This window comes from Aethalodelphis obliquidens, unplaced genomic scaffold (assembly GCF_003676395.1).
Source record: "Aethalodelphis obliquidens isolate GAN/ISIS:26980383/991018 unplaced genomic scaffold, ASM367639v1 scaffold10, whole genome shotgun sequence".
Lineage (NCBI taxonomy): Eukaryota > Metazoa > Chordata > Mammalia > Artiodactyla > Delphinidae > Aethalodelphis > Aethalodelphis obliquidens.
This window is the reverse complement of record NW_020837954.1, coordinates 43,870,094-43,885,407: the sequence shown is the minus strand read 5'-3', so window position 1 is coordinate 43,885,407 and position 15,314 is coordinate 43,870,094. Positions and strand designations below refer to the sequence as shown.

The 15,314-nt window shown below is 38.0% G+C and overlaps 1 protein-coding gene across 8 annotated transcripts in view; it reads right to left on the bottom strand.

The window, feature by feature from the left end:
- Window positions 1–15,314, bottom strand: part of PCNX1 (pecanex 1) — a 171,179-nt gene that overhangs the window by 22,008 nt on the left and 133,857 nt on the right. For all 8 annotated transcript variants that reach the window (XM_027111644.1, XM_027111647.1, XM_027111646.1 and 5 more), the window contains 5 exons: window positions 15,097–15,312; window positions 9,358–9,611; window positions 6,878–7,108; window positions 2,228–2,328; window positions 1,315–1,465 (listed from right to left, as the gene is read on the bottom strand). In XM_027111644.1, coding sequence (XP_026967445.1) covers window positions 1,315–1,465; window positions 2,228–2,328; window positions 6,878–7,108; window positions 9,358–9,611; window positions 15,097–15,312 — 953 coding nt within the window. The remainder of the gene's footprint in view (window positions 1–1,314; window positions 1,466–2,227; window positions 2,329–6,877; window positions 7,109–9,357; window positions 9,612–15,096; window positions 15,313–15,314) is intronic.

Here is a 15,314-nt window from a genome sequence, read left to right as displayed (position 1 = left end):
GTATTTCTTATGTAGCAGACACACAATACCTTTTGAGTAATTCTGAAGTTTTAAAAATATTTTAATATGAAGTCATTATCTTTTTCTTTTCAATACATTGAATTTTGTCTTGAAACTCTAAAGCTAGCCTGAAGATGGACAATTCTATTTGATCCCTATTGTACATTTTCCCCATCATCCTCAAAATAGTATTCTTTTCACAGAGATTTTCAAATACTATAGCCCTTATCAGTAATGCTCCTAAATAATGTGGGGTGTTAACTTCATTGCAACACGTTTTACTTTATTTTATTTTATTTTTTGGCTGTGTCGGGTCTTTCGTTGTGGTGCGTGCGCTTCTCTCTAGTTGTGGTTGTGTGGGTTTTCTCTCTCTAGTTGTGGTGCATGGGTTTTCTCTCTCTAGTTGTGGTGCGTGGACTCCACAACACATGGGCTGTGTAGTTTGTGGCACGCGAGCTCAGTAGTTGTGGCACGTGGGCTCAGCTGTCCCGCAGCATGTGGGATCTTAGTTCCCTGACCAGGGATCGAACCCGTGGCCCCTGCATTGGGTGGCAGATTCTTTATCACTGGACCACCAGGGAACTTCCCATTCTAACACTTTAGATCACAGTAAAATCATCTGAAGAGTAATTCACCCTTTATTTGGTGGAAAGAGTCATCCAGATTTGAGCACAGCAGATGTGCTTTACTGAATATTGTCATGTGCTCTCTATCATCAGATCTCATCATTACTGTCAAGTGGAATGATTAGAGCAGCAAGTGCCCGTATTTAATTTCAAAATATATTCTTAAAGTGATCCGGGGCTTTAGATATACATTTTGGAGGCCTCATTTTCATTTTATTACCTTACTAGGATTATCTAATTAAGGCTGAATCTGTCCTAACCATCTATTACTCTATACAACATGCTGAATGGAGCTCATAGTTCAGTAACAGCAGCACTTACAAGACTCCAGAGATGCTGTTACACTGCACCAGAAGTCAGCTACGTCCACCCACAGAACAGGAATAAATTACAATAACGTGAAGTCAAAGCAACCATTACAGGGGCCATAGGTATTTATTTCCAGTTTATCACTGCTTGCATTTTTTCCTCAAGTTCACGCCCAGGTCACTCTCTAATATTAACGTTCAAATTTACTGTTAGAAACACAGGTTTAGGCTCCTAAGATTTAATATCATGTCATGAATCATGTTTTTCTTTGCTTCGAATCAGAGTCTTTCTCAAAAGGATCCTAAGGAACATAATCTGCAAGTCAAGTGAAGAAGCGCCATTAAACACCAGTAATGCATTAGAAATTCCCTACTCTTACCTGATGAAGTTTAATGGACATACGAATTCCAGGGACTACTACTTTTCTCAGCAATTCCATGTCAGCAAAGATCCATTCGTCTCGAATTGAAGAAATTCGGAAATCTCCCTTAAATAGGGCATGCAATCCATAGAGGAATGACTCTAAATTACTGTTAAGATTAGAGATAAAAGTTTACATATTTTAACAAAGGTCTTCCATTACACTGATTCTAACATTTGGTTATGCATCAGAAGAATGTGGGAGTGTTTTGAAGATACAAATGCCAAGAACTAATGTAAGCACCCCTGAATCAGAATCACAAGGGACAGGGCCTGTTTGACCTGGGACCCTTGTTTATGAACTACTGTAATAGTGAGTCCCTGAAAATAAGCAACAGGCAAAGACACTGTAACTTAAAAGAAAGTAAGGAGGGCCTAATAGAAAACATGTAGGAATCACAGAAGAAACTTAAAATATGTGGCATTTCTTAATTCTAATTCAATTGGATGTATGTCAAGAAATCCAGTTTATATTTAGTCCCCAAATCTAATGTACCACTATATTAACAGTATAAATGCTGTGAACAAAAATTGCAAGGAGAAATGGAAAAATAAAAAGAAATGAATTGTTAGAAAAACAGATGTATATGGGAAAAGACCAATCATACGTTATGAGTTGATTATTTCTTAAAATGTCTTAAGTCTATTAAATTCTCATTATCTATAGTTGCCCACACGTGTGAGTTTTAAAAGCCAGTTCTGTTAACCACTTAGAACTCTACTGTGTTCGGCAAAAAGATCTATACAATATCCGAAGAGGCATTTGCAATAAATTAGCACAGAATGCTTCCATTAAAAACTATTTCAGATTTTTCAGATTTCAGTTATAGAGCTTCCCAGTCTCTTTCTGAAAATAGAAATGCCTTCCTTACCTGGACATATGGTGGGATGCAGTCCCCAAAGCTCTCCGTCCCAGAACACAGAGTCCATAACAAAGAGTCACCAGGGATGAATCTTTGTCCACATCCAGTGGCTTTAAAAAACAAAGAATGGGGTGACAGGGTCAAAAGGCACAAATTTCCAGTTATAAAATGAATAAGTCATGGTGATGTAATGTACAGCACAATGACTATAGTTTAGTAATACTGTACTGCATATTTGAAAATTACTGAGTAGATCTTAAAAGTTCTCGTCACAAGGAAAAAATAATTCTGTAACTATGTATGGTGAAAGATGTTAACTAGACTTATTGTGGTTATCACTTTGCAATATACACAAATATGGAATAATTATGTTGTACACCTGAAACTAATTAATGTTATGTCAATTACACCTCATTAAAAAAAGGGAAAACAAAAGAATGTTAGTTATCAGAAAGGAATATGAGTATTTAACAAGTCAGAAGATATCTATTTAATAAATCAGAGAAGTTCAGGAGCTCAACTAGTACATACTTTCTATCTCTCCAGATAAAAGTTCTAATGAAAAGAAACTTAACAAAACAGCATAAAATGAAGTGTGAATGTATATGAGGAGGTTCTTTGGAATCTTTAAATAAAATCTAATACTTTATAATAATACTAGAACATACTAAAAAAAAAGAGGCTGTATTACAGAGTATTAGGATCTTAACTAAACATCTCAAAGTACTTTTGATATACATCATTACTGATACTGTCCTCTCCTGAAAAATATAATATTCTATCTATATAGCCTATTAGTGACTATAACCATAGTAAAGAAAATCAAATTGATATCTGTAGAATACTGCTTCCCCTCAACCTTTTAATTTTTCAACAACTGCATACCCTGATTGACTATTACATATATATTATATATTAAAAATATATAATACAATAATTATATATATATATGCACAAGCAAAATGGTATACTTTATATAATACTACAGAAAATCTTGGTAGCATCTCAATGACTGGAAACAATCTAAAGCAGTGGTTCTCAAAGTGTAATCTTGGGACACAACATGAGAAACATCTGGGAACTTATTAGAAATGCAAATTCTTGAGCCACTTCAGACCTATGAAGTCATATTCTGAAGGTGGTGTCCACCCATCACACTCCAGGCGATTCTAACGCATGCTAAAGTTGAAGAATCATGGATCTAGGCTGATAATGAGCTTAATTATTCTAACTTTGCCAATGGTATATATATTTGGCTTTATAAACCATTAACTTATAAACAAAAAAGGGCAGTTATCTAAGATACTAACTTAATATAGCTTGGTTAGTTAATTACCATTAATTGCGTAATTCAGTTAACAATAGTAACTGTGTAGGAGATCCTACATTTCTTTCTTTTCTGTCTCCCTCCCTTCCCCACCCAGTCAACTTTATATACTGAAAATGTATTGCTTTTGTGATGGGAAAAAAAATTTTTTTTTTTGGCTGCACCACGTGGCATGTGGGAATCTTAGTTCCCTGACCACAGATTGAACCCGTGCCCCCCTGCAGTGGAAGTGCAGAGTCTTAACCACTGGACCACCAGGGCAGTCCAAAAAATTTTTTATTTTAAATCTAGTTCAGGCCTCTGCTACTGGCCAAGACAGAGTAATAAAGGCCGGATTTACCCCTTGCAACTGAAATGACCAAGAAAAGAATATATTGAGACATTGGATACTAATCTCTGAGAAATGGGAAACCCTACAAGAGTTTCCAGGCTGTAGTACAAGGAAGAGGAACACAGGTAGAGCCTAGAGGTCTCCAAGTTGAGGAGATAGCTGGGAGTCTGGGGAGGTCAAGGTGGCTAGAGTTTGCAGGGCAAAGTGCCAAGGAGAGACCTACATATAGAGAGCAAGCTCTGGAGATCTGCAGAGGATCCCTCTTGAGTCCAGCAGATTACTGATCAGCACATACAGCAAAGGTCCAAGGCTGAGAACAGAACCATCAGAAAAAAAGCAGAAAGGAACAATGGAAAATTCTATGATTGGTTAGAGTGCTCAAAAGAATACTGTCTCAGTAATGCGGAAAAATTAGCCCCAGACTAAAGGCTGCTTTGGTCCCTCCTAAGAAAGCTTAAAAGTAAACCCTGAAAAGATCAAACTGTCCCCAAGGAATTTGTGTCACAGAATAATAAGGTCAATAATATTTATGGGAATACAAAAATATCTAGCACTCATCAAGGTAAAATTCATCAAGTCTAGCATCCAATCAAAAATTGTCAGGCATGCAAACTAGCAGGTAAATAGGACCCGCAATTAGAAAAATAATCAACTAATCAATCAAAACTGACCCAGAAATGACGCAGATGTTAGAATTAGTCAACAAGGACATTAAAAGAGTTATTATAACTGCATTCCATAAGTTCAAAAAGATAGAGGAATGACAGCATGCTAGTAGAGACATGGAAGGTTTATATCAGTATAAAAGACACGAGGAGTTCCCTGGTGGTCCAGTGGTTATGACTCCACGCTTCCACCACTGGGGGCCTGGGTTCGATCCCTGATTGGGGAACTAAGATCCCGAAAGCCCCCACAGAGGAAAGAATGACTTTTTTATTTCTGTGTAATATGCAAGTTAGAAAACTATCTTGGAAGGAAATTAAGGGGAAAAAAGTCTGGAGGCAACTTTATTAACATTCAGGTGAGGGTACCAGAACTTGGAGTCAGCAAATCTTTCTGGTTTAATTAACTTCCTTCCCTAGGAAGAGGTTATTCTGGGAATGGTGATTCAGAAAACAGAATTCATGGTTTTAAGGAGGTAGGGATAATCTTGTTCAATTTAAAAAGCTGGAGAATGAAGGGATTATTTTAATTTTCCTGACCATTTTCTTCTAGAGGGGACTACAAGAGTAGAATAGAAGCCAGACTGATCTAGTGATAATAAGCTCTCTGAAGAGACTGGGGATACCCAAGCTTGGAGGTAAACCTTTTGAATATGACTTATTAGCAATTAAGAGGATGACTTCCTTGAGGTACATCCGTGACCTCAGCAATAATTTCTAAGAGATTATTTATTCCTTAAAGTTAGGAAGGATGGAGCCTGTTCCTGAGTCGGTAGACTGAGTTCCTAGCCTAGGTGACGATGGTTAAACCAAACAAAAGTAACCAATAGTCTAAGCCGGAGAAAGGCTATTAGAATAACATGGTCGCTCCAACCGCCCCCGCCTCCCCCTCCCCGCCAAGAAATAAGCCCAAGGATTTGAGAACAGTGTGCAAAGCATTCTAAGTATATTTCATTTCTGGAAAAAAAATAAACTGCTTGTTATGTGTTTGAAAGAAGAGAAGATTAGCTTTGAGGGCCTCCATTTCCAGACATCGTCTGCTGGTCCTTTTTCTGAGCTCTTACAAGGTTATTTTATTCTATCTTTTATTCCTTCCTTAAAAATACGCTACTCTGCTCAGTATCTACTGTGCATCCAGTACAAAAGCTCAAAGGCCACTGTTCAAAGAGGAATTACAAGGATGCTCCCTTTCTTATGAAGTAAGAGAAACAGGCTGATTATGATGGGGTGCCTTACTCTAATTGAGCATCTGTGAAGGAAAGACTAAACTAGGGGCTACATCTAAAGACAGTCAGTGTGTACAGCCCAGATCACGACAAAGGCACTGGTTGTCAAAGTGGTTCACTCTGCTCCATGGTACAGAGTAATCCTGTACATAGGACGCTGGTGGTTCAACTACACAAGACTTCGCACTCTGCCTTGGTACTGTGGTTACGGTCCCTGGGGTCTAACCAGGGGAGCAACACTGCCACAAGAGCCATGGGACCTAGGAGGAAAGCTGTAGTTGCTGAAGTCTGCAACTCAGCTTCCCTTTAGGATAAGACAAGTTATCCTGGAGTGCGGATTACGAACCCCTTGCATTATAATCACCCAGCATGACACAGATCTTGGGTCCCCAGCCTAGACCTACAGAATAAGAATCTCGCAGGCAAGGCCCATGAATCTGCATTTTTACACATTCCTGTATCATTTTTACCCATGTTAACATTTTAAAGTCAGTAGTCCAGATGAACATTGTCCAGTATGGTAGCCACTAGCCTAAATTTAATTGATTTAAATTTAAATCAATTAAAATTAAATTTAAAAATTCATTTCCTTAGTCATACTGGCTACATTTCAAGTGTCTCATAATCTACCATATGTGGTGGGTTAGTAATTACCATATTGGAACAACACAGAATGTTTCAATCATTGCAGAAAATTCTATTAGCACTGGATTAGACTTTGGATTTGGGACAAAGATATTAACTTATCCTTAAGTCTGCTGTGTGTGTCTGGGGGCTTGGGGCTGGGGATGCTCCAAAACGCAGTCTTTAAGAAAGTGCTACACGTAATCTACAACCTAAATCTGTGTATATGTACGTACCTGCACAGGGTGGAGGGGTTGCTATTTGGACAGTGAGATTATGACACTGCAGATGAAAGAATGAGAAAGGTCGCTTACTCTAACCTGTTTTGGCAGTTGGTTTGGCCCAATCATAATGAATAGACAGGTTCTCTTACCCAGATAGTTAGAAAGAGGAAAGTCTAGAAAAACTAACCTCATGATAACAAACAGAGGTATTCTTTCCATCTTTGGAAAAACAGATTCAAAGAGTTATAAACGAAATAAACTCTACCTTTGCTCTTCGGGAAGAGCAATACTCTATCCAGTTGAGGTAAATCACACAGAAACTCTCCCTGGATATGCCTGCAAGTCGATGGTCATAGTCTTCATCAATGTTTGGATTAAACGTTGGGTCCACATCAACGTAATTTCGATCTGCACACAGACGTAGTCCTTCCTGCATCGTCTCATTAGCTAGCCACTCCTCCAGTTTAGAAGAGGTTGTAACATAATAAATGATACCCTAATGAGGAAAAGATAAAAAAACAAAAAACAAAAAACTCAGGCTAAACCACAATCTGAATTAAATGCAAGTCCCTCAGTAAATTAATTCCAACTGTTTATACGATAGTAGGAATCAAAAATGTATATTCCAGCTCAATACTGTAAGTATACTATTTTAAGAATGCTACAGTAATACATCTCAGGCCTTCCTGGATTAAAAAAAATTAATACTTTTAAAATCACAACCATAAATTCAAGAAGGCAACTTCAAAACAACTCCAGTCCACTGATTTTAGGATATTCTAAAAACAATTCTGTCTACTGAATTTAGGATCTTTTAAGAGAGATGAAAAACCTTTATTGTGGTGTACTTATTTTGAGAAAATTCTCATAGAAAGCTATTAAACCATCTTGTGATCCTAGGTCAAGTTATAAAAATATAACTAATAAATAAAGCAATAGCAATATACATCTTTAGAGAGAGGACATTCCACACACAAATGCACACATGTTAAAAAATGTTGTAGGGCTTCCCTGGTGGCGCAGTGGTTGAGAGTCTGCCTGCCGATGCAGGGGACACGGGTTCGTGCCCCAGTCCCGGAAGATCCCACATGCCGCGGAGCGGCTAGGCCTGTGAGCCATGGCTGCTGAGCCTGTGCGTCCGGAGCCTGTGCTCCGCAACGGGAGAGGCCACAACAGTGAGAGGCCCCCGTACCACAAAAAAAAAAAAAAAAGTTGCAAAGTCGATTTCTTTAGCTTCCTGAGGTTGGGTTTCACCAAACATTCAACAGAGGACTCAGGCTTCAACCCAATCAGCACAAATAAGGTAGTACATAGAGGTAATAACACATGAATCATTAAGATTTAGCATACGTTTTTCCTCTTGAAAATGTTGGCTTAGCCTGTAAACCCCCAGTCATAACCATGCTGTACTTCTGTAAAATCTTTAGCAAAAACAGAATACCTGTGCAGTAAAGAACTAATCTTGCCCAAAGAGAGGTTTGGCCTTTGCACCTGGGTTCTGGGAGGTAACCTCTAATCCCACGCACTGTCCTGCCTGATAAGAGTCTTTATTTACCTGGAGGCTTAGAACCATGAGCTCTAGAGGATCTGGAGACTAAGGCTGGCCATGTGGATGGTCAAACAAGTCTAAATGACTGTGTGTCAAGACAAACTCTGTACACTGAGGCTCAGGCGAGCTTCCGTGGCTGGCAACGCTCTGTAGGTATTCTCTCACACCGTTACTGGGAGAAATAAACGTTGTCTACACAACTCCATTGGGAGAGGACAACTGGAAGTTCAGGCCTGAGTGTCTCTAGACCCTGCCCTATGTGCCTCTTCCCTTGGCAGATTTTAACCTGTATCCTTCCACTGTAATAAATTCTAACCACGAGTATAATGGCTTTGCTGAGTTCTGTGAGTCCTTCTAGCAAATTATTGAACCTGATTGTGGTTACAGGGTCTTGGGAACCCTGAAATTGCAACTGGTGTCAAATGTGAGGGTGTTTTCGGAGACCTCCCAAATCTTGCAATACTTTCATTCAGTTTGTTGAAAGCAGTGCAAAGCAGTGGTTAATAGCAAGGACTCAGGAATCAGACAAGCCTGTGTTTTAAATCCCCAACTCCACTTGCTAGTTAGAGGACTTCGGCGAAGTTAACTTTTGATCCTTAACTTGTTTATATGTAAAACACGGACGTAATATTCCTTTAGAGAATTAGGTAAGATATACATATCATATATATACATGCGTGTATGTGCGTATTCCTTAATGCAGTGCCTAAAAGGTATGCACTACAGATGGTAGCTATTAATATTCTTTTTATTTTATTTATTTTTTTTTTTGCGGTACGCGTGCTTCTGACTGTTGTGGCCTCTCCTGTTGTGGAGCACAGGCTCCGGACGCACAGGCTCAGCGACCATGGCTCACAGGCCCAGCCGCTTCGCGGCATGTGGGATCCTCCCAGACCGGGACACAAACCCGTGTCCCCTGCATCGGCAGGCAGACTCTCAACCGCTGCGCCACCAGGGAAGCCCATAGCTATTAATATTAATGAACAAATGTAGTAAGTTTCACTAAAGAAGGAAATAGCAAGACCTTCACAAGTATAATTTACTGACTGTACTGGATACTACAGAATTTAAGTCACTACTTAGAAGCAAAGCACAAGTTAAAAAAACAAACGTGCATGTGTGTGCGCACGTGTGCGTATACGTGTGTCTTTTCCAAGAGCCTCTGATACCAGATCTAAGTAGGCACATATCCTTACCTTGACATAGTAAGTGGTGAGTACTTTCCGAAGATCAAAGACTTGAAGCATAGAAGCAGCACTATTGTCAGTGATGCTATAACCCTCCAAAATATACTTGGTGACTATCACTTCCCAAGCTAGCCAGCGCTGGCTAAATGCAGCATTAAACGAAAGCACATGAGGAATATGGCCAGGTTCACAACAGCAAAATCCTTCATCTTCCTCAACACCTTCAGTAATGGCCTCCACTTCCCGTTGTTGACAGTAAGTACCTTAGAGAGAGAGAGAAAGCACTTACGACTAAGGGGAAAGAAACATGAGGTGAAAAAAACATGAGGTGGAAAAATGAATGCTTCAAAGACATAAGAAACTTAGAAAAAAGACATTTTATTTATAGCAATTGAGAGGATGCGATTGATCTGCCTTAGACTGTCCATTAACAAACTGCGGCATGCTCCAGGAAAGAGGCGCAGTATATACTCATCGCCTGCAGAATCGTAACGTGCACTAGCACATCCAAGGTTCTGAGAATTTGTGCAATAAAGCAACCTGAACTTTGATTCATTGATTCCCAAATTTTTCAAATTTGGGTTTACAACTGCATTCATATCAAATGAAGACCAAATGAGTCAATGTGTGTCTCATGAAGGTCTGAGTTAACTCAAAACTGGAGGAGTGGAACGAAAACTGAATCACCCCAGGGCACACGATACAGACAGACATGCAGAACTCAAAAGAATCTGGGCTGTATTCTCACCAGCACTGTGTCCATGCTGCAAGCAGAAATAGTATACACACATCCTACTTACTTGGCTATACAACTTGTAATGGTTCACTATAGTTTAATATTAAATATATAATTACAATGTTTCTCTGTTGTCAATTCCAACAATAAGTGGATAAGATTACATTATTGGCACTTGAGGCTTATCTACTGATAAGGCTTATCTGCTAAGTTTCACTTAGGTACCAGGTCTGATTGTTCTGTACTAGCAAACAATTCTTGGAAATTACATTCTTTTATAGATGATACTTATCTAATAGGCATTCTCTGCGTTAGTGTTATTGAAATAAAAATAGAAAATCAGATTAAATACAGAATTAGATACACAGCCATCTATGCCAACAACATACCATCCATCACATTCATGTTAATTTTTATTTCGTTCTGTGGTCTTGCTTCCATTTAATTTGTAAATTCCTTATAGGACTATAGAGTGACTATAGCTAATTTTATAAAGGCACATATTAAAGTTACATTATAATAAAAGTAAGTGGGACTTCATAATAATTTTTTTCTTTTAAAGAGGATATATACAACATCCATATTTAAAACACCACTTTGAGAGAAAAAAATGCCATGAAATTTAGCCCCTGTTGGTGATGGTGGTGGTGGTGGTGATGGTGGTATGATGAACGATAAGACTGAGAGGTAAGCTTGGCCAAGCTAATGAGCTGTACTGTCGAGAACTCTAGAGCCTTCAACAATTTTATTATTTCATTTCTTGTTTAATTATGTTGACGAGCCCTTCCAAAATAGTGTTACATAGTGGTGAAAAAACTTTGTCTTGAACTTGACATAAACAGGAATGCATGCTGTGGCTGACCATTACATATGATACTGACTACAGATACACATATACACTTTTTCCAGAATAAGGATGTTATGTAATTTTATAAAGTACTTTTGAAACCAATAATGAAAATGAAATTTAACCAATTTGCTTTTAATAATTAATTTAAAGAATGAAAAACGGCTGAATTGGTGAGGGATACTTAAAAATAAAAGTACTAAAAAAAAAAAAAAAGTACTGCTGGTTCCTCCTTACTCTGGGCTCCGAGGATTTTTGTATCTATAGTCATAAACGAATTAAACTATAGTTACTTTTTTAGCCAGTTCAGTCATATTTTTACATCAGTATTACATTGGTTTTGTACAAGAGAGCCTTGAGATATTTTCCTTCCTTATCCATTTGCTAGAATAGATTAGAGAGGGCAGAAGAATTATTCAATTTCTAGAAGAAACTATCTGAGGCTGGGTTTTTTAAACTGTGGCATGAAGTTGGGTCTATTCCTTAGGTTTTATATGTTTTTACTTTATTTTATTCATTTTTTCATCCTTCTGCAAAGTCTGTCAAAGGTTTTTAAAGTAAAGGAAATAACATAATGAGAGCTGTATTTTGTGCAGATGACTCTGGTAGTAGTATACAGAGAAGAGAACAGGCAGGAGTGAATTCAGAGGTTTGACATTTTCTCACAAGAGACAGAATGAGGTCCTTGTTCACAGGAGCAGAACAAACAGAATAACTGAATTAATGTGGGGTGTTTTCACTCTGACATACAAACCCCAAGAATATTTTCTACCCCAACATACCCAGTAATACATTTTGCTTAGAAAATGAAGTCAACAATAAGCACAGGAATATTAATAACCGAAAAAAGAATTTTGAGATTTGGAAAGGGATTCTAGAGAAACCATTACTAATTGTTTCCTGGATTAGCTAGATCCTTCAGTCACTTCATAGTGAATATAACTGGTAAAAATTAATAAAACTAACAATTATGAAAACCAGACACGTTTAAAAATGTTTGACCTATAAAGTTTGACCTGAAAAACCACACTTGGTAGAAGTAACATTTAAAAATATATAGAAGTAACATTTACAAACTTGGTAGAAGCTGTAACCAGGAAATTCTGATAGACAAAAAACATGATTGATAACTCAAATATCTGACATAAAATTTACATGGAAAAGAATCTTGAGAATATCAGTAAAATGAAAATGGAAATGAAAACTATGAAGGTATTTAACCAAGATCTATAAAAAACTGATCAAGAAATTTTAGTTAAATGTCACTTAAAACTTAGCATCCACTATGAGAGACAATAAAATCAAAGGAATTAAATTGGCTTAATGGAGTATACATCAGAAAACACATCAAAATGCTCAGCAGATCCAAATATCTGCCTGGCAAAATACTGCCTGACAACACTCTTAATTAATATTTTGAGGAGCAGGCGGTAGATGGAACAGGGACTACCACTGTGAAGGAAAGAAAATAACCAAAGATCACAACAGCATTTGAGCAAGAATATAATCATTCCTCATCAAAGTTCTGCAATGAAGAGGAAGGAGAAAAGACTGTTACTTAGATTACTTAACCAGTCTACAAAATGATCTTTATCATATGCTAGCTGCTGTGATAGGTCCTGGATATACAATAAGTGAAGCAGACAGGACTCCTGCCCTTGAGGAGTTTATAATCTACAGCAAAGGTTTACAAAATACAGCCCTGGGCCAAATCCAAGCTAAGAGTGGTTTTGATATTTTTAAAGGGTTGTTTAAAAGAAAAATCAAAGAAGAACATGCAACAGAGAACGTGTATGGCTCCAAAGCCTGCACTATTAACTATCTTGGCTCTTCACAGAAAACGTCTGCCAACCCCTGGGCTCGGGAAGAAATAAACTTTAAACAAATAAATAAATATAAAATTAGAACTCTGCTAAGTGCTAAGGAGGTAAAAACAGGGTAATATGAGAGATAATCATGTGGGACAGGTGGTTAGAGACTAAAGCTTCTCTGAGAAAGTGACAGTTAAGCTAATTCTTAAAGATAATTAAGGAATTAGAGGTGGAAGATTGGCAGGAAGAGGGGAGACGTTTGGTACTTTCTGGGCAAAGGGAAGGGCGATAAGGAGGCCTTAGTAAAGAATTTAGCACAGCTAGGACACTGAAGGAAGGCCAGTGTGGCTACAGTGGACGAGGAGGGTGCTACAAAGTAAGGTGGAGAAACTGACAGAGGCCAGATCTCACAGCTGTCCACAGGATGTGTTAGGAATTTGAATTCTATTTTAAATGCAATGGAAAGCCACTGAAAATTTAAAGCATGGAATGGAAAGGACATAACTGAATTTGCCTTTAAAAAAAAAAATCACGATGGCTGAATGAAGAATTACAGGTACGGCCTGCTATTGAAATTCAGCATGAGTTCAGAAAGTAAGGGGGTACTGTGTTCTCAGATTGATTTGAGTTTTGTTTGACAAAGAGTGAGAGTTTGGATGGCAAAGGATTTATCCAAAATTTTACTTGAATCTATTTGGTACCAGAGAGTAAAGTGGGGAGAGTGAAAATTTGGATCCATTTTTTTTTTTTTTTTTTTTTTTCGCCGTGTGGCATGTGGGATGTGGGATCTCAGTTCCCTGACCAGGGATCAAACCCGTGTCCCCTGCATTGGGAGCGCGGAGTCTTATCCGCTGGACCACCAGGGAAGTCCCTTGGATCCATTTTTGATTTGGACAATTTCTGATCAATACGGTGAAATGAGCAGATAAGAAGGACCCCCTTCCAATTCACACATAGAAATTCTGGATAAAATAACCTCCCCACAAATACCTGTTAAAAAAGAAAGTTAAATTAAAATCAAAAAGCAAAGATGAAATCTTCAGGTGCCAACAATTTAAAAAGAAGGTGAAGTTATAGCAGTGGTATGTGTAGTGGTAAGGGGGTGCTGGCTTTTGGATGAGGACAGATGGATTAAATTTGAACAGCACTGGGTTAAGACCCTAGAAGAGATGGAATTAAGGTCCTGGGCTTCTGACAGAGAGTCAGAAACAAACCATAAGACAAGAATAGGAGATTGTAAAGAAGAGAGAGCGAATGGGTTACAAATAAATTACAAATAAATAACAAACATTAACATTTACTACCTTGAGTTTTACACAAGTAAAATCTTATTTCCAATGAATGGAGTAACTTTAGAAAAGCACTTGCTCCATTAACAAAGATATTATGTAACAAAGGTGCAAACTTTCTGATTCAACACCAGGGTAAAAATAAAGCTATAGGGTACAGGTCTAATTTGATCCTCTATTTAGACAAATGCTTTCTTATTTCCTATTTCAGGTTAAAAACACCTAAGGTACTTCTTAGAATAGACCAAAACACTGCTTGGATGCTTTCTCTAAAAACTCTCAAGTCCAAATGTTGCCTAAATTGGAAACACATGCATTAATAGGACTCCTTCAATTCCTATAAGACAAGTTTCTATTCCTGCTTACAAGACATTCAACTTACAGAAGTGGATAACATCAAGCTGGTATGTTTCTGAATGCATGATTTTCTGTGTAGAAACAGCTTCATTTGTCAGTATACAAAATTGTTGAAGGCTGGTGGGGGAATAGGGAGTAACTGCTTAATGGGTGTGAGGTTTTATTTGGGGTGATGAAAATGCTTTGGAACTAGACAGAGGTGGTGGTTGCACAAGATCGTGAATGTACTAAATGCCACTAATTTGTTCACTTTAAAATTGTTAATTTGATGTTATGTGAATTTCACCTCAATTTAAAAAAATTGTTGAGGACAAAGGCATGGCAGTTATATGAAAGTAACTTGGTTAGCTAATCTCTGCCTCACAGCATTCTATGCTGCCAGCCATCTAACGAGCATGTGCAGCTGATCACAATAAAAGACTAGCAAGAGGGCAAGCACAGAACAACAGAAATTCACTCTTACCAGGAAAAAACAAGTCTGTTATACACTATTGATACTACCTTTACATACAGAGCATACTGCAAAAATGATTCTTCTCTGAATGTGAAATTTGGAAAAAAAACTAATAACTACTCTTTAGCAGCTTTTCTCATTCCAGAATTCCAAATACTAAGGACCTACTTTCATAACTTTTGATTTGAGATGTAGACACATCAAACTTAGATGTCACAGGAGTACGTTATAGAAATGAAAGGTGAATGTCTTACCTCTGAATTCAAGTCCCCGCAGCTGGAAGGTGACCAGCCCATTGCCTATCTCTATAAGGTGTACTAACGCATTGAGGTAGTCAGAGGCAAGAATGAAACAGTCCCCTGTACTGTAGTTTCCCCACCGTCCTAGGTGCAAATCACCACAAAGACTGTGTTGCAGGGATCTGGTTAAATGTTCATAGAAGATGGAATTCAGATTGTTGTCATCTGATCCT